Source organism: Marmota monax, unplaced genomic scaffold, assembly GCF_021218885.2.
Source record: "Marmota monax isolate L192 unplaced genomic scaffold, Marmota_monax_Labrador192_F-V1.1 WCK01_AAM20220418_F8-fsc00136, whole genome shotgun sequence".
NCBI classification, from domain to species: domain Eukaryota; kingdom Metazoa; phylum Chordata; class Mammalia; order Rodentia; family Sciuridae; genus Marmota; species Marmota monax.
The window spans coordinates 626,444-651,878 of record NW_026693905.1 but is presented as its reverse complement, the minus strand read 5'-3'; the positions used below and the strand labels follow the sequence as shown (position 1 = coordinate 651,878).

Sequence of the window (25,435 nt, the reverse complement as noted above, 5' to 3'; positions counted from 1 at the left end):
TAAGTCCTGAATTTCTCAAACCTTCATTTTTTCCAATCTGCGGAAGTCTTCTATCTGGACAATGTTATATTCTCTTTCAGAAATGTATCAATAATTATTAATATTTTCTGTAGAAAATGAGAAAAAACAAACATAGAATATGAATGTACCACTTAGAAGGCTTTTTAAGGAAGCAAGAATTTCATTTCAATGCCTGACCTCTCTGGAACCTGAAAGTCTTTGGGACTCAATACTCACTAGCAGGCCAAGCAACAAAGCTGAAATCTTTGTTCAACATATGTAGCAATGACAAACTGAAAAGTTTAATACCATTCTTTCCTTATATATTGAGTACTAAGGTTTAGTTTTTACTTCACATTTGTTTACTTTATTATTTCATATATCAGTAATCCTACTGCCCTACTTTGATGACACAATATGTTACTATGTAAATATATCATTAAAGATTGCTCAATGGGACAAGCCACATCGAAAGAAATCACCAAGGGGTCTATAAGACAAAGATCCCATACAGGAATATCTGAAATAATGCCAAAAATGACATTGAAAATGAAAAAAACTCACATGAAAGTCAGAAAATTTACCTTTAGTGCTATTGGAAAGGGCTCATTGCCAAAGGCAGAATGCATAAATTTCATAGGCCCTGCAAGGATTTCCATTTCTCCTTGAATGAGATGCTAGTTTTAAAATTGTCCTTTAAGTAGAAAGACTCTGAGTGATTTATTAAGCCTTCTTCTTCCCTTTACCTTCAGAATGACACTAGTTTTATATGTATTTGTCATGCGAGAAGTTGGTAGATGGGATCTACCCTCAATTCTTCCAGAAAAGTGTTTTCAATGTATTTAGCATCTGTAAAATGAAAAGCATTATTTGAGGTGCTGTGAGAGACTCAAAGAATCCTTTTCCTTAATGAACCAGGATATAATTAAGAATAAAAATCTTATACATACAGTAGAAAACAGTACATGGTAATGGATTATAAGTACCAAAGAGATCTAACTAAAAGTCAGTGTGGATAACTTATGTTCACATATAAACTCACACAAGGATGTTTATAACCAGTGTGTTCATAATTATCAAAACTTGGAAATAGCCACAATGTCCTTCAATGGGTGAATGGATCAATAAACCCTGGTACATCCAGACCATGGAATTCAGTGCTGAAGAGAAATGAGCTATATACATCATGAAGAAAGCATGGAAGAATCTTAAAAGTGCATATTAATAAGTAAAAGAAGCCAATTTGAAAATGATATATACACCCTATAATTTTACCTATATGATATACCAGATAAAGCAAAACTATAGAGGATAGTTAAAAAAAAATTAAAAACCCTATTGGTTACCAAAGGTTGGAGGGAGTGAGGGATGAATAGGGAAAACATAAAAACAATAAAAACATTTAGGATGATGAAACTACTCTATTATTATAATAAAATGATGAATACATACATATATGTATGTTCAAATCCATAGAATGTGCAACACCAAGAGTAAATCTTAAACTATGGACTTTGGGTAATTACAACGTGCTTGTGTAGGTTCACCAAGTGTAACAAATGTACTCTGATGGAGGATGTTGGTAGTGGGGGATATTGTATGTAGGGAGTAGGGAACACATGGAAAGTTCTCTTCTTAATTATACTGTGAACCTAAAACTGCTTTTAAAAGTAAAGTATAAAGTATTTTGAAATATCAATGGGAATATCCTTTATAACGTTTGAGAGTTCAATCACAATCTTTAGAAGTAGTTTTGTTTTGACTATCCAGATACAGAAATGATTCAGCCATTCATTTATTCAAATATTAGCTAAGAGTGTAAGCCCACAACTGAATATAGGTATTCTAGATCAGGACTCGCCAAAAGAACTTCTTGTAATGATAGAAATATCTTTTATCTAAAACATCTAACATCGTAGTCAACAACTACATGAGGAAATTTTAATTTCAATTAATTAAGATTAAATAAATCTAAAATTGCAGTTCCTCAGTTGCCGTGGTTACATTTAAATTACTCAACTAGCCACACAGAATAAACAATGTTAAGTCTAGGAGGAAAAGACAGGCGCATACACAAAAAATTAATTTGGTGTATAATTTTGGGGACATAGTTCTATGAGAATAAGAGAATGAATATAACATGTTGCCTAGAGGACTTTAGAAGTTGTATTTGAACCAAGCAGTAAATATATTGAATATTTAACAAAGAAAGAATAGGGAATGAGCATCTCAGGAAGTGGGAAAAGCACGTGGGCCTGACGTATTTAAGGAATAGCAAAGAGAGTAATGTGGAGAAGACTTGGGAGGTGATAGGCAGGAGGCAAGTTAGGGAGGAATTAAGTTTGAAGTTTAAGAAAAATATACTCTGCCATTAATGTAGAGCTAGGTTTGCCAACAACAGCAACACTGATTTTATGTACCAATAATTCCAAATTGTGGGGCTGGGCCGTCTTGTATAGTACACGATATTTATCCCTGGCCTCAACCAACTGAACTTCCATGATGTGACAGTCATCCCAGTTGTGACAACCAAAGACGTCTTTAGACATAGCCAAATGTCCTCTAAGAGGAAAAATTGCCACCACTTAAGAAAATTGCTGTGAGAAATCTGCAAAGACATAGGGTTGAAAGCAGGGAATTTACTCCAAGTGTCCCTGTGTGAGATGATGAGGGCCTGAAATAAACCCTTGTGCAGAGTGGAGGCAGAATTCAGCTGAACAGGCCTGGAAAGGACAGGGATAGGAAATGGGAAAGAAAGATCTGCCAGTCACAGGAAGGCAAAGCCTTTCATTGAAGTGGGAGGTAGAGTCAGAGGGTCAGGTCTTAAGAAGAAATTAATTTGGCTTTGAGTGTGCTGACTTAGAGGTAACTTGGATAGTTAGAAATAAAGATCTGGAATTCAAGAGAGGTGTGAATTGGGAAATGTAGATTTAGGAGTCATAGATACCTTGCTAACAGTTGAAATCATTGCAAAATCTTCTTCTGCCCCCAGCCATCTAGGTTTAATGACAACTGTCTTAATTTCCGATGACCTCCATATATATGTCTTTTCAATCCATTTAACATACAGCAATGGTCTTGTTTCAGTTTTAGTTTCTTTTTTTTTTTTTCCTCCCCGGATTTCTCATGGTATCAGGGACTTTGAAGTCTAACTGTACTAGAGTATTTACTTTTAGTGTTTTTGCCCCAGTTCCCTTGACCTAACTTTTCCCTCTTGTTGGGTCACCCTTCATCCCATTAGTGTCTAATGCCTAGTAAGCTCAATAAATATTTATTTGATGAATAAATCAATGTGTTTTCTACTGGTTGAGACAAATGTGCCTTAATGCAGTCTATCTCTTGTTTAGAATTATGATGAAATAGAATACCACAGATGTTACTATGTGCATCTGGAATGTACCCTCCCAAAAGTTCATGTGTTAGGCAATGTTCAGCGGTGAAAATTGTGGATCATAGGAACTATAAACTCATCAGTGGATTAATATGTTTGATGAATTGATAATCTGAATGGATTACTGGGGTTGATTGTAGGCAAGTGGGGCAGGTCACAAGTCACATGCCCTTGGGTACCATAAGGTTATTAAGGGTCTGTAACTTGTTCCTGGTGCCTGCCTCTTCTGCCATGAGCTGAGCAGCTTTCTTATACCATGCCTTTCCCCCTCCCCTATAAGGTTTCTGTCTTGGAGCCAGCCAACCATGGACTGAATCTCTGAAATCATAAATGACAATTTAAACTTTTCTTCCTCTAAGTTATTCTTGTAAGGTATTTTGGTCACAACAATGAAAATCTGACTAAAACAATAGGAAAGCAATATTTGCTTTGTTTTTCAAGGACTCAGATACACAGTTTGGCACTTGATAATAGCTGCTTCACTCAAGAGATGACTGGCTTTCCAAGTTCTGTTTAACATATCCATATTTATGTCCAAAATGCATGACAACATTTTTACAACATATATAAACTTCATTCTCATCAGTGTAAACTTCAAAATCTCTGACTTTCTGTACATTGTTAAACTCATCTTAAATTTATCACATTTTCAATGGAGTAATATGTTCATTTCTGCTATTGTGTTCTAACATTGTGCCATTTTCAATACAACTGATGCCCTTCTTCCTTCTCTTTACTGTTTGTTCATAGTCTTAATCTATCTAATATCATTTCCAGAAGCTGTATCCCCCAAAGAACCCAGTCCTGGGCTACACTCCCCGAGGATACTTCTTAGATCCCACTGTCTCATGGTATATATTTAAATTGTGCTCTAAATACCCCTTTACTTACCTCCAGCATTTAATTCTTACTTACATTGTAGTTGCCAGATTATTTCTCTCTCTACGGATTACCATAAGGTTATTGAGGGTCTATATCTATTAGAGCTCTTCCTCCTGGTCCCAAGAGAGGGACACAATAGAACTCAAAAATTGCTTGTTCCTTTATGTACATATTTTCAAATTCTTGTCACTTTTTTGCCTTATAAAGTTAAATACCAGTTTGCTCAATTTATTCTTTGTTAATTCACACTTGTTGATATTCTCTAAATTGGATTAGCTATTTTGGCATGTTCTACCTTAAAGAGAATGCCTTTTAGGCACTTAAATGACACTTCATTAACTCTCATTCCCCTAGCATGTACATCAAGGCATGCAGAATATGTTCCTTATTAAGAAAGCAAAAGCTTGGGCATTTAAGTCAGATTGCCAGTGATTAAATCCTGAGTCAGTTTCATGAAGTAAATGATTTGGAGAAAGTTGTATAACATTTTAAGCCTTGATTTTCTCATTTATAAAATGGGGTAGTATAAGCATCTAATAACAGAGATGAAGAATTAAATAACACATATATCACTTTTAATTTGCATAAAGTAAATCATGTGAATATATAGTTTCTACGTTATGTACTTCAGCTGCTAGGTCATTATTTTGAGATTTCCAAACCCTATATCCAGGGGGCATGATTAGTGATACAACATTTAGTAATGCCTAATAGATTGATAGGAAAGAAGTATATCTGAAACAGCGATTTTATCCTCTTCTTTCCAGAGCTTTATGTATTTCCTTCTTCTTTATCCTTGAACTCCTTGAACATTACCAAACTTTACCTTCCCTTTCCATTTTAATTCCACAATTTCTTTGCCTTATTTGTGTCATCAGTATCAGGGAAATGGTGCAATGAGCTATTGCTTAATGCTGCATAGGCCTGTCCTAAGAGACATGCTAATGTATCAGTACTAAAAATGTTTGAAATACTAATTTTCCTCCTAATGAGCCTAAACATTTTATTATAGTTATACCTTAATACCAAGTTGCAGGTCATTACCTTCACATATTGAAGCAGCTGATGTTTTCTAGGGCCTAATGTGTCTGCCATTTGCTTGATGACCCCTCGTTCTTGTCCATTTTACAGAGGAGAACCTTAGGAAATGAAAATGATGTCACTTGGCAGGTATTCTGTATGATGTTCTGATTTCATTAGCTATATGTTAAAAATATCTTATGATTATAAAAATTATTATATGCCAAATCCAAACATTCTGATTTTTTAATTCAAAAAGAACAAATAAAGTTAAAATTAATCATCCTACTACCTAAACATATCAATTCAGATTTAATTCTTGCATCTTGTTTTCAATATATGCTTTATATTTTTGTATCATATAGATAATATTTTTTTGCTGCTTTTTAAATTGATCTACATATTTGTTTTCCCCTGCCATTAGTAACCTTTGGCAATGCCATAATAAAAATTGAAATAGTAGGTTAATTTTATAGTTACATATTATTATTTTATATATATGTGTGTGTATATATATATTATATATTGATAATTATCTTCTTATATTTTACCTACCTTAAAAAAATGAGCCAGGCGCGGTGGTGCACACCTGTAATCCCAGTGGCTTGGAAGGTTAAGGCAGGAGGATCATGAGTTCAAAGTCAGCTTCAGAAAAACCGAGGTGCTGAGCTACTCAGTGAGACTCTAAATAAAATACAAAATAGGGCTGGGGATGTGTCTCAGTGGTCAAATGCCCCTGAGTTCAATCCCCAGTACAAAAAAAATGCATAAAGAATATTTATATATGGCAAACATTTATGAATTATTTACCACTTAAATGTATTCTAGTGAGGGCATATCTTTAATATTTTTAACATTTGTGATATGTTGTATTAATTTCCAGAAACAAATTGAATTACAGTGGATAAAATCTTTGACTCTGAAGTCAACCAAACATGCAGTCAAATTCTCACTCGAAATCATTTTATCCAAGTAATTTTAGGAAATTTGTGTTACCTTTTTAGCCATTTTTCTTCGTCTGAATAATGTTTTGCACATAATGAATTAATACTACAAATAGCATTGAGAATATTTCATTGCAGTAAAAACTGTTAAACTATTAATTAGTGTACCCACAAGGGATATAAGTGGGCTTGTTTTGTACCCTTAACAATAGCAATGTTATCATTAAAAAATTCTAATTTGATAGAAAAAATAGGACATGTTTTAATTGAAACTCCAAACTTAAAAACTAGTTTAAGCAAAATTAAGGTCTTCATTGGCTCACAAAGCTAAGCTGCAGATGGGGCAGGTGACTGCTGCTACTGGTATTAAGCTGAAGTCAAAACAAAAATACCACCATACTTTCTATCTAAGATTGTTATCTGATCAGTTTATTCATTGTTCTCTACCTGAACATTAGAATAATATTATGGTTGTAGATTTAAATTATGCATTTAATCAGAAGAGCTTATGTTTCTCAACATTAATTTGAGAAATATGAGGAAGTTGTTACAATTATTATATTTTGTTGTTTTTGTTAATCTCTTACTGTGACTAATAAATTAAACTTTATCATAGATATGTATAGATAGGTAAAATCATAGTACCTTAGGGTTCAATTCTCTGAGATTTTAGGCTTCCACTGGGGGTTTGAACATATTTCCAGTAAATAAAGCAGAAGACTGTTATATTACTAGGGTCTATTAAAAAGAGTCTCATGTGTTAGTCCTTCTTTTGTCTAGTTCTTATTTAAAGAGCAATTTTTCTATTGGCTTAGTGCTTTTCTTCTTGAGTTTTTTTTCTCTTGTTCTATTTATGATAATCTTTCCAAAGTTTGTTGCTGTTAGTTTGTTGCTTAATTATTTATTTTTTCTTTATAAAAATTTCTGTATCTCCTTTTGACAAAACCCTTCAATTTGTCTATCAATATATTATTTTCAAAGACCAACTATTCTTTTGCTCACCTTTTCTTTATTATTTTTATCAACTTATTTTAATTTGGTTTCTTCATAAATTTCTATAGCAGTTAATTAGTTCTTGCTACATTTTTCTCTTTATTCAAATGTCTTCAATTGAATATTTTATATATTTATTATAAATTTATATTCTTAAAATGCATATAGAATCATAAATTTTTTAATGATGGCTCAGCTTCATTCAACAAAGATAATATGAATTCATTCATTTTGATTAATTCTAAACATATAATTTACATTGTGATTTTCTCTTTCATCTTTCATTGTTTAATTGAATCATTATATGAAACTGTAGCCCTTATAACATTTCTTCTTTCCTATTCCTTGAGAATTATTTTGTGGTCTGTACTTTTTAACATATTTAAAACACTGGTTTTTATTTTAGATCAAGTTTTTAGTTTCTTATTTTTGAATCTTATATAGCCTTGTTTTTTATTTGATTTGATTTTTGGGGGGGTGACATTATTTTGATGCAATAATCTTTCTCCCTTTTTTGGAAAAATTGTAATTTTTATTTATAGTTACGGTTACCTTTATATTTTGAAACTTTATTTGTAGTTATAAAAATGTATCAGTTACATCTTATTGACAGTGTTTCTTTTATTACTATCAAAAGATAGTAATAAAAGTTTCTTTTATTAGCTCTAGTTACTATTTTTTATTTAAATTTTATCTTTTCGGGTACTGATATTATCTACCAGCTTCCTATTAAATATATATTTAATAATTTAATTTCTTTATTTTTACTCTGAGTATTGTGATTTTGCTACTGTTGTTGCTTGTTTTAATGTTTTTCCCATAAATTGCACATAGTTTTATTTTTTAAACCAGTTGATTTTCTTGCTTTTAATTGTTAATATATTCCATTTGTGCACATATGCATTTTATTATATACTAACAGCTATTACTATTACAATTCTATTGTGTTTTCTGTTTATCTTCTTTTTTTTCTTCTTTTTATTTCCCAACTTTGTTTAAAAATAAAGTTAAGAGGGTTTACAATGAGAATTTTCTCTCTTATAGTCAATAATTAACTAACTTTGATTTTAAAAAATTTTGGAGTTTCATTATTTGTGTTCCTCATTGTGTCTTCTTACATATGCTATCTTTAGGATATTTCTCCCTTTGAGGTTAAATACAAACATTAACATTCTTTCCATGAGGTATGAATATTTAAACATTTTAGGTTTTAAGGGTTTGAAAATGCATAAACCCTGTGATTCTTAGCTAAGCATACAACTTTAGGTTGTTTTATTTTCCCATACAATGTGAACATTATTTCATGGGTTCTAACATCTATTTTTTGGTTATAAATCAAAATGCCTTTATTTTATGGATAATCTGTCATCTTTTACTCATGGGTAGATTTTTCTTCATAATAATCAGATTTTTCACTAAAATGTATATGTGGGGTTTATTTTTATGCCTCAAGGTCAATATTCGGAGTGTACTTTTATTCTTAATAAAGTTGACCCTGTGTACCTCTGCATTCCACATCCATGGATTCAGCCAACAACAAATAAAAAAAGATTTGAGGAAAAATTTGTCCTTCCACTTAATAGTATAGACATTTTTTTTTCTGGTTATTACTCCCTAAATAATACAACCTAACAATTATTTACATAGCAGTTATATTTTATATTAAGTATTATGAATAATCTAGAGATAAAGTATATGAGGGGATATAAAAAGGTTGTAACAAAAAAAAATATGCCATTTTATACAAAGGCCTTGAACATCTGCTGATTTTGCATCTGTAGGGGACCCTGGAACTAATGCACCATGAGTAATGAGGGACAATTATGTTATATCTTTCTTGAATTCTAGAAAAGTCTCAGTTATTATGCCTTCAAATACTGCTCTCTGCTTCTCTCTCCATTACCAGTTTTTGCTATGCTTTTTAGACAAATATTCAAACTCAACTCCACCTTTACTCTCAACTCTCTTAATGGTTACATGCTTTCATCTTTTTATATCCATGTCCCAAAGCAGTAGAATCTGCCAGATTATAATCTGAGTTCATTAACTCTATTTTCATCTTCTTCAGATTAGAGGACATCCTATCAATTGAAATGTTTTCCTTCAATGACTGACTTTCCATTTCTGTTGGTTTTTCTGAAGTCATTTTAGACTATTTTTGTTAAATTTCCATTTCTTGGATGAGAATTAGCTCCTCATTAAAATCCTTGAGACTCTTATGCTAATTTATAAATATTTTTCAGTCTTTCATAATTTTAATCTTCCCAGATTAATTTCATCTTTCAATTTTTGTCTGTTTGCTAGCTTTAAATCTCTTTACCTGTTACAGAAGTGTTAGTTTCTTTTCAGCGATTAAAAGAACTGACTTTCTTTTTCTCCCTTCTCTCCATTTTGCTCTCTATTTGTACTTACCCTTTCATAATGATCAGCACTGAAGCAATTTCCTCTGTCCCGGGTCTCCAGGTCTCCCATGCCAGTAACCCCAGGATCTCCTAGGACAGGTTTTCCACTTATGATTCAGAAAATCTCTCTGATATTGAATCCACAGATCCAGATCTGAGTATATAACCTCATTTAGGTCCAGTTGTGAGACTGCATATTACCGCCAGACTCTTTAAACATATAGCTTCATGAAAATGGAGCTTCAAACAGCATCAGCCAACAACCTCAGTCAGTACCATTTTGTCAGGAAACTTTCCACTGCCCATGATTTTAATAGTGAGTTGGCTTTTATCTCCCATCTGACAAAAAGCTTTTAGTCTCTGTTATCTTACAGGTCTGCTTCCAAATATATATATATTTGGAACTTATAGAGCTTATACCATTCTTAGGTGCATAGTTGATACATGGTCATTCATTTATTTTTTTTTCCCTCATGAACGGTAAAACTCTTTGAGAAAAGAACATTTTATACACATTTATCCTGCTGTTTAACCTTGAAGAACTTTTGCAGAAAGGAAGCAATATGAGAGTTCTAAAAATATTTTATTTATTTAGATGTTCTATAAGTTGTCTTTCCAAAAGAAGATGGGTAAAAAGAAAGGCATAAAGTTACATAAGGAATATGCATATTCTATACACACACACATATAAAACATGAATGTGTGTGTGTGTGTGTGTGTATAATCTAGTGAGTTGAATCAAGAAAATACTTAGCTGACATAACTGACTCATCAGGATGAAGTTTCAAATAATAATTAAATTGCACCTGTATTTTTCATTTGATAACCTCTTTATAACTTCCAAACATGTAATTCAATGCTTTTAGAAGATTATATGAATATATGACATTTCTTAACCTCTCTGAAAAAATAGACCCTTAACCCCAAATCTTATGTTAATATCCAACTTTGTAAAATCTGCTTTAAAAATTATATAAAACCATAACATGTTCTATATTAAGAATACTATTGGTTTGTTAAAATGGCCTTTTAATTATTATTTACTGAAATTTTAATTATAATCCACTTAAATTATAAATTACCCCATTACCATTCCATTCTTCTCCTTTGCTTTCTTTGTTTTACAATATATAAATATGCTAGAAACCTCTGTGCAGAGAGATAGAAGTTCAGTTCACCTGTCTCCTGGCAGCAGTTGGTATCAGGTTTGCATAAAAGAAGTTTTCTGAATCCATAGTAGCATTAGGCTTATTTCTTCTATGTTATATTGTCATTATAAATTTCACTTATGTTCATTTTTATTTAGAAATAGTACTGTGTTAATTTTTATTATAAATTCGATTTAAGTTTCAGAAGTAATTGTAAAAGTTTTAAGAGATGAACACACTCGTGATCCTTGCTATGTATAGTTAAATTTTCCTATAATATATTTCTTCAGCCTAGGTGAAGCCAGTTTGGTCTGTGTTCTTCTACTCTTTAGGTAACTTCATGTCTGTGTGACTTTTCCCATTATAGCATCTGTTTTGGTGATGGGAGGCTTAACAGGGGCAGTCCGGGTGGCAACATCTTTAACCTTTCTTCACTTTGCTAAGTTTCATTTGCATTGTTTATCTCCTTAGAGTCTTTTGTTAAATTTTTTTTTTCTGAGTTTCAGCTCATTTAACATTTCCATATTTTTGAACAAAATGCTTCGAATTATATACAATCAACATTGATAACTCTCTATTTCCTTATTCCCATTCCGTTTTTTTATTCAAAATTGAGGGCTAACATGAAACAGGAACTATGCTGGGTGCTGGGGAGTCAAGCGTTGTAAACAGCCACAGACCTGAACTTGGACTTCTTTGAGAGTTGTCTACTCAGCCACCCTTAGGACCTTCCCCTCCTCAGCATGAGTGCCAGTACCAGTAACAACCAGAACTACATTTTAGAGAGGCTCCCAAAGCTCTTGAATCTTCACTCTCTTTAAAATCATCATGCAGTCCCGCCTATCTTTAAAAAACATTTTCTTTAAAATCTTTCTTAGTCTAGGGTAAGCACCTCACTGTAGCTCTCTCTGCTTTCTTACATATGTTCTAAATACAATGATTTTCTCCCAGTCCATCAACTAATCCCTTTCCCACATCTCTCCACCTCCAGGTTCCTCCAGACTCACACCATGCAGTTCGGATTAGCACTATTTCAGTTTCTTGTTTTATCCCAGGGAGGGAGGTTGGCAGATGACCCTCCAAATTGCCTGAAATGGGAGATGGAGGGATACAGGGTCTTGAGGATATTCCAAGTTTGGGGTTCTGTATTCTCTACCCCTTTCAGCATTTTCTTTTTTGTAAGTGATTCAGAACCATCAGGGTTAGAATTGACATTTACCCCAAGACTGTTATTGGGGGACTCAGACTAAATAAAATGTTTAGGTTTAAGTTTTGAGGAAGCATTGAGTAATTCATCAGCTCAACAAACATTTTTTGTTGAACTGTATAATGCTCCAAAGCCTGCTATAGGCCATTTCTCTGCTCCACCTGCTTAGTATAACCATGTTTTTTCATTACTAAATATCCTTCAGTTATTGTATCTAAATACAAACTGATGTCTATCACTCAGTAAGTTATCATATACAAAATGTGCACTATTATATTCATTTTACATAATGCATATTTTGTCATGGCAATGGAAAATTCTGACTAATATGTTATTAGTTGTTCAAAAGAATTTTTAAATTAGTATCTACTCTTATTAATGAGCATTTAGCATAGTGCTTGATTTATTAAAAGCATTTAATAAATATTGAGTTACTTTAATATTATTGAACAATTCAACTGATCATTAGGAAGCAGTCAAAGTTTCATTATTAAACACAAAAATATTTAAACTATTTTAGTATTTATTTTCACTTAACATGATGAAACTATTTTTTTTATTTTTCTTGTACTCCTCAAATTTTAATATTCAATGGAATAAAGGATACTTTAGGATGATCCCTAATTCAGAGATGGCTAGACAAGTTAAGCACATTGAGTCAATAACTTGTCTTTGGTAAAAGGTGCATCCAAATTAAGTTCTGATTAAAACTTATCTACTCTGTCCTCGAAATTGAACAGTGTTTCCATTTTGTAACTTCTAAAGATGATTGAAAGCCTTTATATTTGGAAAAGTTTTTTTTCTAATTTATAACATTAATATTCCCTGCTAATACAGAGACCTATTCTTTTATTTTCTGAAATGAAATTCACTGATTCCTCACAATTCTTACAATACATGTTTACATATTTGAAAACATTCCAAGTTCTCTATGTTCCTTTTAAGTCATAAAAAAGATTAAGCATCTCATTTATTAGATTGGGGACAAGGCCGTTTGTATTACTTTGCTGGTGACAGCAGTTATAGAATTTTAAAACTAATGGCATTCATTGCATTGCTGGATGTTTAGGGAAAAACAAAATGTCCACTTGAACTGAAATACAGGATGTGCAATTTTTATAGAAAGAATTCGGGAATGGAATGAGAAAAAAGTGAGCTAGATCAAAGCAATAATAACAATAATTGTATGATAAAAAGTTAATAGTTTTTTACATTTTTAAAAATTGAGAAAGAAAATGAGAGGACATTCTTTGACATGACAGTTAAAAAATTAAGCTGGAGTTTTAAAGGGAAACTGTAAATCAAATTGAAAACAGAGTATTGACTTATGGTAAACATTAGTGATGATTCTGATATAGGTGATACTCATTCCATTTGTGAATGAGCAAGGAAATTAATGATGGAATGTTGACTGATGTAGATTATGAGGTGCTGGAGAGCAAAATCCCTCTTACTCATCAATGTTTGCCTGGCTACTGATAAGAGGTGGATGCTTAATGAATACCTCCTGACAGGGAGCAGGAAAAGCATAGACAGCCCCGAGCCCCAAAACATTGAGCCTCAGTTGCTTCCACTACACTGGAAAATACCCTTCCTCACTTCCATTACACTTCAATCCATCCACTCTTCCTTCTGTTTTCTCTCCCTTTATTCAAGTACCTCCTTTCTTATTCTACCATATGTTGTCCAAACAAGCACAAATATCTCTACTGTGAATTTTGTCTAACAGACCACAATGGGCACAGTTTAATTATAGTCAATTTCACCTGGCTTTAGTCATCCTGTCATCAACTGTGGCACACGGTGTCCATTTCCCTTCCAACCTCTGTTTTAATCTTATCTAATATATAAATTACCAATGCTAACTACTTATAAATATATGGAGTGAGATGTACTTATGAGGTAATTTTTCATGTATGTAGTTTTTATTTTTCACATATATTGTTTGTATGATACATGATCGTGTGCATATATTTATGTATATATAATATGTAGACAAATTACACAAGTGTATGTATATTTTTTTACTTTTTCTCATATAATTAAAATAATGATGAGGCCTTCCTGAAAAATATTATCTTCTAAAATTTAGTATAGAGTTTCATGTCTTGTCTGTGGTCTACTATATATATTTATAGATATTTTCTCTATGTATGTACATTTTTTTTGTTTATTTTATATTTTGAAGGGTCACATGATAGCATCCTGTGATGCTTGCGGGGTTATAAAACTGTGGGACTTTCGGAAACTCTTACCAATTGTATCCATTGATGTTGGACCAAGTGCTGGCAATGAGGTGAACTTCGATTCATCAGGTAGGATAGTTTTGCTTTAACTTTTGTAACCAAACTGAAAATGTTAGTATTTGTTCTGAAACTATTTTGCTTCCCCTTAAATTTTCTTGTATTTCTCCATGTGTAACTTTGTTCTTAACATTATATTAAAATGTGTTACAATATATTACATTTGATCCAAGTTACATATCAAATATTATATTATGTAGAATTATATTAATCATATAGTTAAAGAAAGAAGCAGGATGTGAAATGTGTGTGTTAATATAGATGACACAGGTTTGCTGTCACATATGACCACAGAGCCCACATCCTGTGGAATCACCATCCAAGGTAAGCAAATGAGGTTTTCTGAAGCAAAAATAACTGAGAATAGAGAAGAACAAAAGTTTGGTAAAAATAAACTTGAAACATTTTTAATATTTTAGTCATAAAATTTAATGAATTGCTACATGTTGTCCAGATTTTACATTTAATTTGAAAAGTATATTTATCTGATTATTGCAATTATGTGCTTAGCGTTCTGTAACATTGTTGTATGATTATGTGAAACACTTTTCTGCACTGATATAAACATTATCAATCAGATAATACAATTGCATCTGTATCTTTAATGAAAGCTTTTGCTAAATAAAGAATATCCTTTGGTAGGGAGATATAAGTTTTAAACTTAAAGTGTTCAGAATTTTTTAAATTCTTCAAGATAACTTTGTTTTATCTGATATATAAATTACCAATGCTAACTACTTACAAATTTATGGAGTGAGAGGTACTCATGAGGTACTTTTTTCATGTATGTAGTTATTCATGGTAGATCAAAATTTTAGAGACGGCAAAAACTTCAATTTTGGAAAAGTAAAAAAGAATTTATATGGAGGAAATAATTTTATTTTGAAAAGTATTCTATGTTGGGCTGAGTTGTGGCTCAGTGGTAGAGCGCTTACCTAGCATGTGTGAAGCACTGAGTTCAATCCTCAGGACCACATAAAAGTAAATAAATAAAATAAAGCAACAACCACAAAAGTATAATTCTAGTTATAAGGTAATTGCTGTATGTCTCTTGGGACTATTTTCATGATACTGTCATCATACATCTGAAATTTAGAAAATGGTAAGTTTTTTTTTCTTAAAATTGACGCTATGTGCCTGAGGTTGTGGCTCAGTGGTAGAGGGCTTGCCTTGCATGTGTGAGGGTACTGGGTTCGATCCTCAGCACCACATAAAAATAAATAAACAAAATAAACATCTTGTGTCCATCTACAACTAAAAAAAATATATTTTAAAAAAATTGAAGCTATGTTCTCATTGTAAATCAGTATAAAGCCACCCTAACAACAATGGCTCCTGTTATTCTTGGGCATAAAGTGTTCCCCAACAAGCTTCTGTGACAGAAATGTTCATGGCTAAAATGACAGAATTATGAGATATGTAACCTAATCATTGAATTGACATATTGGATGAATTAATAATTTAAAAGGATTGGTAACTGGGCATGGCTGGAGGAAGTAGGTCTCAGGGTGTTTCATCTTGTTCCCCTGGCTCCTCTCTGCTTCTCACTGCCATGGGCAGATAACCTGCCTCTGCCATACCCTTCTGCATGATGACTGTTTGACTTTGGGCCCAGAGCAATGCAATCAGCTAATCATGGACTGAACTTCTGAAACCATGAATCAAAATAAGTTTTTCCTTTCCTAAGTTGTTCTTATTTGGAATTTTTGTCACAGTAACAAAAAAAAAAAAAATGACTAACAGAGCTCCTTTAAAAAAGTTTTAGAAACATTCTTGACATTAGGACATTTATGGTCTGCCAGAATTCAAAAAGAAAACACTGTACAAAATAAGAGATCCTAACTATAATAACTTTACTTTATACTGTGAAAGGTTATTAATATATAATTTATATTTTCTGACATGGAAATCTACACCAACATCATAGCTCTAAATTTAATTTGGTTCTCATAAGCATCTCACATCCCTAAATCCTTTCTTATTATCTTGAGCAAGCACTTAACTATTCATACCTTTGAAACTGAACTCTGAAATTTTAAAACTTTTGGTTGATCTTTCTAATAATAAATGTTAAAAGCTATTTTGAGATACTTTGCTACTAAAATAGCTGTCTATTTTATTGTCATTATTAAATATATTGTCACTGGCTTTTTACTGACCTTGTTATCCAGCTGGAAAGTTCATTGTATAGTCAGACAATCATGATTTTAAATAAATATCAGTATCCATCTTCTGTCAATACAATGTTAAAATTCTTGGTACAATGAATGTATTTTTTCTCTCCATGACTATTGCATTCCTGGTAATATGATAATATTATGGAAAGTGCAGAAGATCAAGGGTGGAACAATAAGGAACAAAAGACAAAGAGTATAAGCTAGAGCCCTTGCTAATGAAAATGCTTTGTTGGTCTAAGGGAATAAAATTACAACCTGACCTTCCCATCCTTTTGACCACTTCTTCAAGGAACATGAGATAATTAGTTTTAATTCTATGTGCTTGAGAAATTAGTGTCATAAGGCTTTTCTCATTGAATAATGAGAAATCTGTGCTTCTGTACAGTAGTCCTCAATGACTCTTCATTTAAAAAGATTGAAATATATCAAAAGTGGGCGAAACTCAGGAGAGCAAACACAAAGTCTAATGGGAGCATGAGCAGAGAGGTGAAAATCACAAAGCACCAGAAATTATGTCTCTCTCAAGAGAATCAAGAAGACTGTAAACCCAGAGCCAAACAAAAGTGAAATAAGGATGGGGACACTTACGTCTTTTCTACTTGGTATTTATTCAGGAAAGGATTATTTAAAAGAGAAGTATAAGAATTAAATTGTGAAAATATATGGAATCTAAAAGTAAAATCAAATGAAAAATAGTAAATTCAAAATATGCATTCATGTGAATATACTTTTACTTATTCCCAATGGCAAGTCAGTACAAATCTATTAGATATAATAATTGTCCAAGATTCCAGAATACATTGACACTGCTGACAGTAATGAACATTTGTTGAGTGCTCACATTAATTAAGTTGTGTCCAACCATGTGTCCTGGTAGAAATTCTTTGATGGAATTAAATTGTGTATTTATGTACACTCAGAGCATTACTTGTGACTACTTCCCAGTGTGAGTGGAGGGTCTGGTCGATTATCTTAGCTGTGCTCTTGGATCTGAGTAAAAGTCATTGAAAACATACATGTATTATCATCACAATATATACTGGTAATACATGTAAATTTATGGATAGCATCCAGTTGTTCGATATTCTAAGTGACCATCATAGAAATTAAAAATTTCTAATCATATTTCATATTTCTGGATCAGTTTAATTGAAGGGCATATTGAGCTGCCTCTTAGCATAGTCATCTGCCATGTTTTATCCTAGAGCTGGAAGATATGAGGTATCTTAAAAAAATGTTTCCACATATAATGACCAATTTTTATAAATAAGAGATTTCTCATCACTGCAAATCCAACACAATATAGAAATGAATGATAAATGAAGGCCATAAAAATCTGAAACTGTTGTCCATTATCTTTCATTTCAAATTTTCATGTATATCAAAATTGCTTCATTATTTATTAAGCTCATAAGCAAATATTTCCATTTTGCATTTATAAAAAGTAAATATGTTCTACTGAATTGTACTTTATCTGTTTTAAAATTAATATTCCCAATAGTATATCAATTAGCTTTGACAAAAGTATTTGAAAACCAGAGGTGTAGAAAAAGAATACAGGCCATAATTCAGACCGTTAGGTTTAATCACATATTCAGCACCTTTCAGACTTTAGGCAAATTATTTAATCTCCCTGAACTAATACTCATCATAGAAATAACGAAGGAGATAATTGTTGTGCAGTTATTATGTGGATTCAAATGGATGGCAGTATCTTACTGTCATAGAGAAAGAGTATCTCCAAAGAAGGGATTGAGGAGTTCCCAGAGAGAAGGCAGGGAACTAGACATATGTGGTGGAAAAGAATTCCAGCACATGCCCATCAGAGGCATATAGAGATTTATTTTGGAAAACAGATACACATTTAGACAAGAATGTGGGCTCTCTCAAGAGACAGATGTGCTTTTGGGTTCACAGCACTTCTTTTAAAGGAAACTTGGTGAGGGGTGGGTATGGAAAAATACCTAGGAATAATATCCGTCTGATGATTTCAAGATGGTTTCTGGTGGTCTTATGCCTCTGGATCCTTAGCTGATGTGGTCTTCATTATCTGGTTAGTAAATAGTGCTGGAAATTCCCTTGTCTCTCATAATCTGATTATTGGGGCTTTAATCAATACTGCACAGGTAGATTTACAGATTTCCCAGGAATCTGGCAGTGACAGGGCTGGAAGAGAGGCTGGCCCAGAGAATGATAGGCGTGGAAAAGCATGTGGAACTCCTAAATTAAAAATCTTATTTCCATGTCCTTCCTGTATTTCTTATTTCTTTTATCCTACGTCATCACAGTAAAGAACTCTTAGCATAGTCATCTGCCATGTTTTATCCTAGAGCTGGAAGAGCTCCGAGAGGTTGTCTTGTTCATTTTAGGAAAAAGAAAAGTGAGTCAGCATATCAATATGCAAGATGCTTGAGGCTGTGTGTCCCTGTGGAATGTTTCTATTGACCACGTGAATACCAGTGAATAAATATTAAAAGAAACAAAAGCCACAACCACACTCTCATGTCATAGTAAGTATAAATTAAATGGTTAACTAAGAAGTAAGTTACATATAATATGATACGAATCACCATCTAGGGTTGAGTTCTGTTGCTATATCAGCAGTCACACATTTAAGAGAAGTTGCATGTGGCACTACATTATTTAAGTAATGTTTTATTTGCAGATACATTACTTGTGACAAACATGGATAATCTGTGTTCATATATATATATATATATATATATATATATATATATATATATATATACATATTTATAACTCTGTGTTTGTAAAGGGATAAGTGTTTCTTTCTCATTAAACAAACAGCGTCCCAGTAGTAAAAAGCCACAGATTCTGGTGAATATTCACTATCTAAATAATATCTCTCGCTTGGCATACTCAAAATGCCATATGTTTTACCATACAAAAATTTATTGCTGTTTCAGGAGATGTTAAATGGAATTACATAGTGAAAGTAATAAAAATGAGAACTTATACATACACTTTTACACATCTCTCATTTTACTGTGTATATGTGGTTTAGAAATATTTTCTCCTCTTTTGTAAAAGGTAATTCCAGTACATTTGTAAAGAAGTCACATCCCCAGAAAATGCAGAGGCTGAAATTGGAGCCAGATGGGGACTTTCCAGTAGAAAGCTTATCAGTATCAGATCATTAAAATGGGCAAAGTTTCCCATCATTTGGAGAAAATCCTAAATATTCTCCACAGGCTGAACCACAATAGAAATGCTAAAATGGAAGGTGAATAATGACCTCATTGGAAAACAAGAAAAGCATCAGACCTCCCTGCCCCAATTTTTCAAAACAAAAGGAAATTACCTCCCCCCACATTTCGGTTTGAATTTGATTTATCAGCTTCTATTAGTGAAGGCCAGAATGCATTGTTTTCTATTTAAAAGGCAGATTATGGTTAATTCCCTCTGATGCAAGCAGCAAAGTATAGTGGAAAGAGTGCCCATTCAGAAGTTAGGAGCCCTAGTTTTGAATTTTTTCTCCACTACTTTGTGGCTGAGTGATTTGATGAAATTTCTAAACATTTTAGTTCATTATATTGAAGTATTTTTTTAAAAAAAATAAATAAATAAGGATTTTTACTTCCAGCCCTAATAGTGGTAACAAGGACCAATTTGATTTACATTCCACCTGGAACAACTGGGAAAAAGAAAGAGAAGGAGAGAGAGACAGACAGACAGACAAAAATGAACAACAGTGATTCCTGAGAGATGGTCAGTAAGGTCAGTAAACAACATAAGCCATAAGACTGCTCCAGTTTATTGGCCTGGAGACAGTTTGTAGGTCTCACAGGGAGGGACATAATGTGACTTTGTGGTCTCCCAGGCGAGAAGCCTGAGTGGGCAGTCCCTGGAGGCCAAGGCAGTCAGGGACTAGAGAGGTGAGAGTAGCAGGAGCCATCCTTGGAGAGGTCGGGTCCCCTCCAGTCTCTAGCTGAAGAAGAACAGGTACATGACAGCTTGAGCATTAGAGAAAAACAATCCTTGGAGTTTGCACAGGTATAGAAATGATTTGTCTTCCCATCAACCAGAGCAGGAAAATCCTGCAGTTCAAAAGGACAGAAAGTAGAGCAGGAATCAGCAAACTATGTCCATAGGCCAACTTGTCCTCTTTTTAGATAAAAAGTTTTATTGGAACAGAGCTTCACCCATTCATTTATAGATTGTCTAAGATTGTAACACAGACTGACTGAGTGGCCTCCAAAATCTAAAATTCTTACTATCTGGCTTTTTACAGGAAAAAAAAAAACTTGCTAAGATACAGTGCTGAGATAGGTGTTGCCTCCAAGGTGAGGCAACGTTAGCTCACACCTCTGGAGCTGGTCCTTTCGTTAATAGCTTTGAACCATATGAATTGTCTCATGTATTAATCTATTTAACCCCCACTGTAATTCAGTGAGACTGTTACTCTTGTCTACTTTTTAGAAATAAGGAAACTGAGATTGAGAGACATTAAAGCAGTCCTCTCAAAATTACCTACCCAAACAAATCTGGAGTTGAAATTCCAAGCCAAGAAGTCTGAATTTAGATAATTATGGGAATATTATGATTGTTATGGTAATCAGAGTGTTTGGTTTTATATTGATATATTACATCTGTTAGGAGAAAGGATTTATTTGCTGTGAACATTGAAATAATCCCATTAATGACTACTTGGAGGTGTTTTACTCAGAGCTAATACCTGAATCCTATTGTTGACATTAGTTATCAATTACTTGTCTCTGGAAGAAAAAGAGGAAAAGAGACTGTCCCTGGTATATCTACCAGGTTTCTTGTATGTCTTATGTACAGGAGGCATCCTAAATATCTTTATGCTCCTACAGGGAGCTGGAAGTTCAATGCCACGCACTAGTAGAAAGTCCTGTCCAGGTAATTAGGGCTGAATTGTGTCAACCCCTGCAGGGCCCTTCAGTTTTTGTTTTTTATTTAAAGCATGGCATGATTAAAAATAAAAATTAGAAATTTAAATAAGAAAGGAAGAATGCAAGCCAACTTCTTTTATCTCTAAATCTCAGGAGGAGCTGCCCATTCTGCCACATCCCACTCCTAGGGACAGCATCACAAGAAGACAGGATAAAATATAAAGGAGAAAAGGTGACCAGGTGACCAAATGCCATTATTTTATAGTCCTATTAGTCAGTTTCCTGTTTGAGTGGTCCTATGGTGTGTGCAAATCAATTTTGTTCTTAAGTAGGATATGTGTCCCTCTGATACTAAAGAAACCAAAGGAAATCTGATCCTGAAGTCCTTTGGATATGCAGGTCTATGACCAATACCTGGAGTGAGGTATGCTGTGCTCTAAGAACTAGGCCCTTTCAATCATCACAGCACTATGAGTTGGGTTTCATTTCTCCCATTTTAAAGAGTTTTGAGAGCTTTAGTTACATATTTACAATAATATATTTATATGCTTGTACAGTTCTGTGAAAGCCTGAATTGCATTTTGCTTAATTACTATAAATTCCAAATTGTAAAGAAAAAACTGGAGATTCATAGGGACTGGTTGTGTTTTCTTTGATTTTCTCTTATTATTCCCTTGGCTAGAAGCAATTTAATTTACCTGCTGCAAGTATTGTAAATAACATGCCAATAATAGTGAGATACCATGAATTATCTAGTTAAAGACTTATTAACCAAAGATACATTAATTTTGGGATAGTTCAGAGTAGTAAAGAGTATTATCTAAATGCTAATTCTGATTGGTTGGTGACCATGCTATATCAATTATTACATATTTATACATCACCCCATTGATGGATCATAAATTCTGAGAACTAAAATGCATTTGAGTTTCACAATTTATGATAGATTAATATAAATGAAAGTAACTGACTTCTACAAAAATATAATTGAATTTATACTTGTAACTAAATCTTCTTCCTTTCAAATGTGGTCAAAAGACTGTATATTAATCTAATGATAACATCACTGCATAATCCATATAGCCTCCCTCTTGGAATTATCCTCATAGTCTTAGGATTAATGCTTTGTGGTCCTGAATTCCCACAAATCCTTTTTTCGGTGTCTGAATTGAATTTGTAGAAACATCTCATGAATCAGAAAAGGACGTGAGTCAAGCACAAGGGGAGGTTCTAAGAAATGAAATTATTGTTTGTCTATGATTTGTAATATGAAATTGAGCAGGACATCTAACCTCTCTTGACCTTACTTCTGTGATCTGTAAAATAAGAAGTTTGGATTAAGTGACTCACCAGGTTTACAACCTAACTTTTAGACAATTTTTTATTACAGTTCCTATGTTCAGTATAATTAGAACATGGTATACTGGGATGAAAATAATAATATCAACACTTAAATTATATTTTTAAAACATGAAAATGAAGCATCAGAATAAAAGTAAAATATTTCATTTTTCACTGGTTCAAAAAAGAAATAGAATTTGATACTAAAATCAATATTATTGAAAAATTGAGCCTTAGATTTAAGTGGCAGCTCTATTGTTCATCAAGACTAAATTATTATTCTCATATACTAGCAGCACATATTTATTCTCTCTAGCATAGGAATTTTGGTAAAAAATTAACAAATTCCAGTGTTTTAATAAATAAATTAATAGTTAGATCAAAGTCTTCCTATAGGATTCTATGAGATAATAAGACTGACCAATTGTGGTACAATTAGAGAAGAAAATACTTACTAGCTAAAAGTTGCAGTATTATACAAGTGCAATGAACTATTACAGTTGCAGTTACATGAATGATACAGAGTCACACATGTGTTAATTCCTTCATTTTTTTGTAGTATTTTAAAACAAGTATAATTTTAGATGCAGTTGCACTGCATAGAAGTATAATTGTAACATTATGAGTACAGACAATTAAAAGATGCATGGAATTTTTTCTTACATAAATAAAATATTTCCTTGGAAGTTGTTTTTTTTATAAAGCTTATATACAAACAATTTAAATTTAGCACATACCCAAATAGCAATGAATCCTAAATTAATATCATCATGTTTCATATAAATTTATTAAGTTATTTAATAAAAAAATTTCAAAGGTATTTATGGTAGTTATAGGCATATTAACAATGTATGTGCTAATATCAAATTATTTTTCAACAAGTTTAATTAAATAATTTTGAATAAGATTTGTTTCTATGTAGCAAGTATGAGAAATGAGTTGTATAGCCAGCCATGTTTTAATATCATCTAGGAAATAAAATATCCCAATGCATATAATTAGCTATGCTAGTATGTTTGTAGATACAATGAAAATTATGTGTATATTTTGAGCACAGGTCATTTTGAAATATGGCAAATGACATTTTTGTACATATCTTAGTGAATAAAAATGCATTTATATAAAGAAATAAGGTACAATTAGATTTTTTAATTTTCCTAAGGATACACATTTTCAAAACATAAGAAGAATATGTTATTTTAACCAAATAGCACATACTAGTTATTGGGTTAAAAAGTAATAGTTAAAATTTGCAGAGCATACATACTACATGGCCCAAAGTCAAGAAGCCTAAGAATTTGTCTTCCTTTTAATCGTGTGTGTGTACAAAATTGAACAGATAATCATCTTTAATCTGCCAAGCTGATGTTTTTTAATAGGATAATCCTTTAAGAGAAGTTGCAGTTCAACAGATGTGCAAATCAATCCAGAACAAATACCATACCACTCTTGGAGATGGCGCCTGAACAGTTGGCACTTGTGATAACCTGCAGTTATATTTATCTAAAATTGAATTTCAAACAATATTACAATATTATCTGTTCAATCTGATTGAGCCCAGAAGTATCTCCATTCACTTGTAATGTGAGAAGAGCATAAATAAAAATTGCTCAATATCATTATGCAACATTCCCTACTACACACTTTACCACCCATGGGGGAAAAAATGACATAGTGTATTGTTATGAAAACCAAAATTCGATAAATGTTTTGAAATGATGAGTTTGATAAACATCTTAGTATAATAGATATGCCTTCTAGTCCAAGAATGTTATCATTCCCTCTCATTTTGTTGGTATTATAATAGAATTATGTTATTTCAAGTGATGAATATTTAATGTAAGCCAATTATATGCTGTTTACTAAATTCTGGGATTCAGTGATGAAGAGATAGGTAAGACTCCATTTATAGGATAGATTAAAACAATAGACATGAATTTGCAAGTAATACCAGGGAATACTATAGAACATACATTAAACTCTTCTGTCTATAATATTCTATATGTGTTATTCCAGTGTTGTTTATAAAAAAGAATACCTTCTAGGTATATGGGGTGGAAAAAAGATAGGGGGAAGTCCTATAAGGTTAGTTATAGTCACCCATATATGTTCTAATGGACTTAATTTAATTTATGAACTCAGTGTTCAGTTTCACTTTTGAGTATGCCTGCTTTCTTCTGCTATCCCTTCAGTCAGTATGACTCCCAGAATATTTGACTTGTTCCTATATCCATACTGCATTAGAAACATCCATTATTACATCTAATTTGGGTAAAGATATGCATATGTTTATTTGTCATTTAAGATTTCTAAAAACTCTATTTTGTTATAAACTCAATTACATTTCTTATTTTTTCATTCCATAGTATGTTCTTAATTTTTACTCTATTAATATGTGATAATCAAGATATGCATCTTTACCCAAATTAGATGTAATAATGGATGTTTCTGCTTCTTCTACTACTTCTTTTCCACTTCTCCCTCTTAGCTCCTTTCTCTCCATTCATATGCCCCACCTGCTTCTCTGGTAAAAAGAGCTCAGTGAATCATACTTCTTTGCACATATTAGATGAATATCATCAGATTTAGTTACTTTTCTCCTTTCCTGTCTCATCTTCATGAACATTTTCAAATCTCTTTGATATATTTTCTTATATTTCCAAGGGTCCTTAAAGAATATATTTATAGAATTATTTTGTGTATTTGTCACTTAAGATTTCTAAAAACTATTTTGCTATAAACTCAATTAC

General features: G+C 32.5%; 1 protein-coding gene across 2 annotated transcripts in view; it reads left to right on the top strand.

Moving 5' to 3' along the window:
- Spag16 (sperm associated antigen 16) overlaps positions 1-14,337 on the top strand; it is a 719,050-nt gene extending 704,713 nt beyond the window's left edge. For both annotated transcript variants that reach the window (XM_058585177.1, XM_046462926.2), the window contains one exon: positions 14,176-14,337. In XM_058585177.1, coding sequence (XP_058441160.1) covers positions 14,176-14,322 — 147 coding nt within the window. In that variant the 3' untranslated portion in view covers positions 14,323-14,337. The remainder of the gene's footprint in view (positions 1-14,175) is intronic.
- Positions 14,338-25,435: the final 11,098 nt, after the last annotated feature.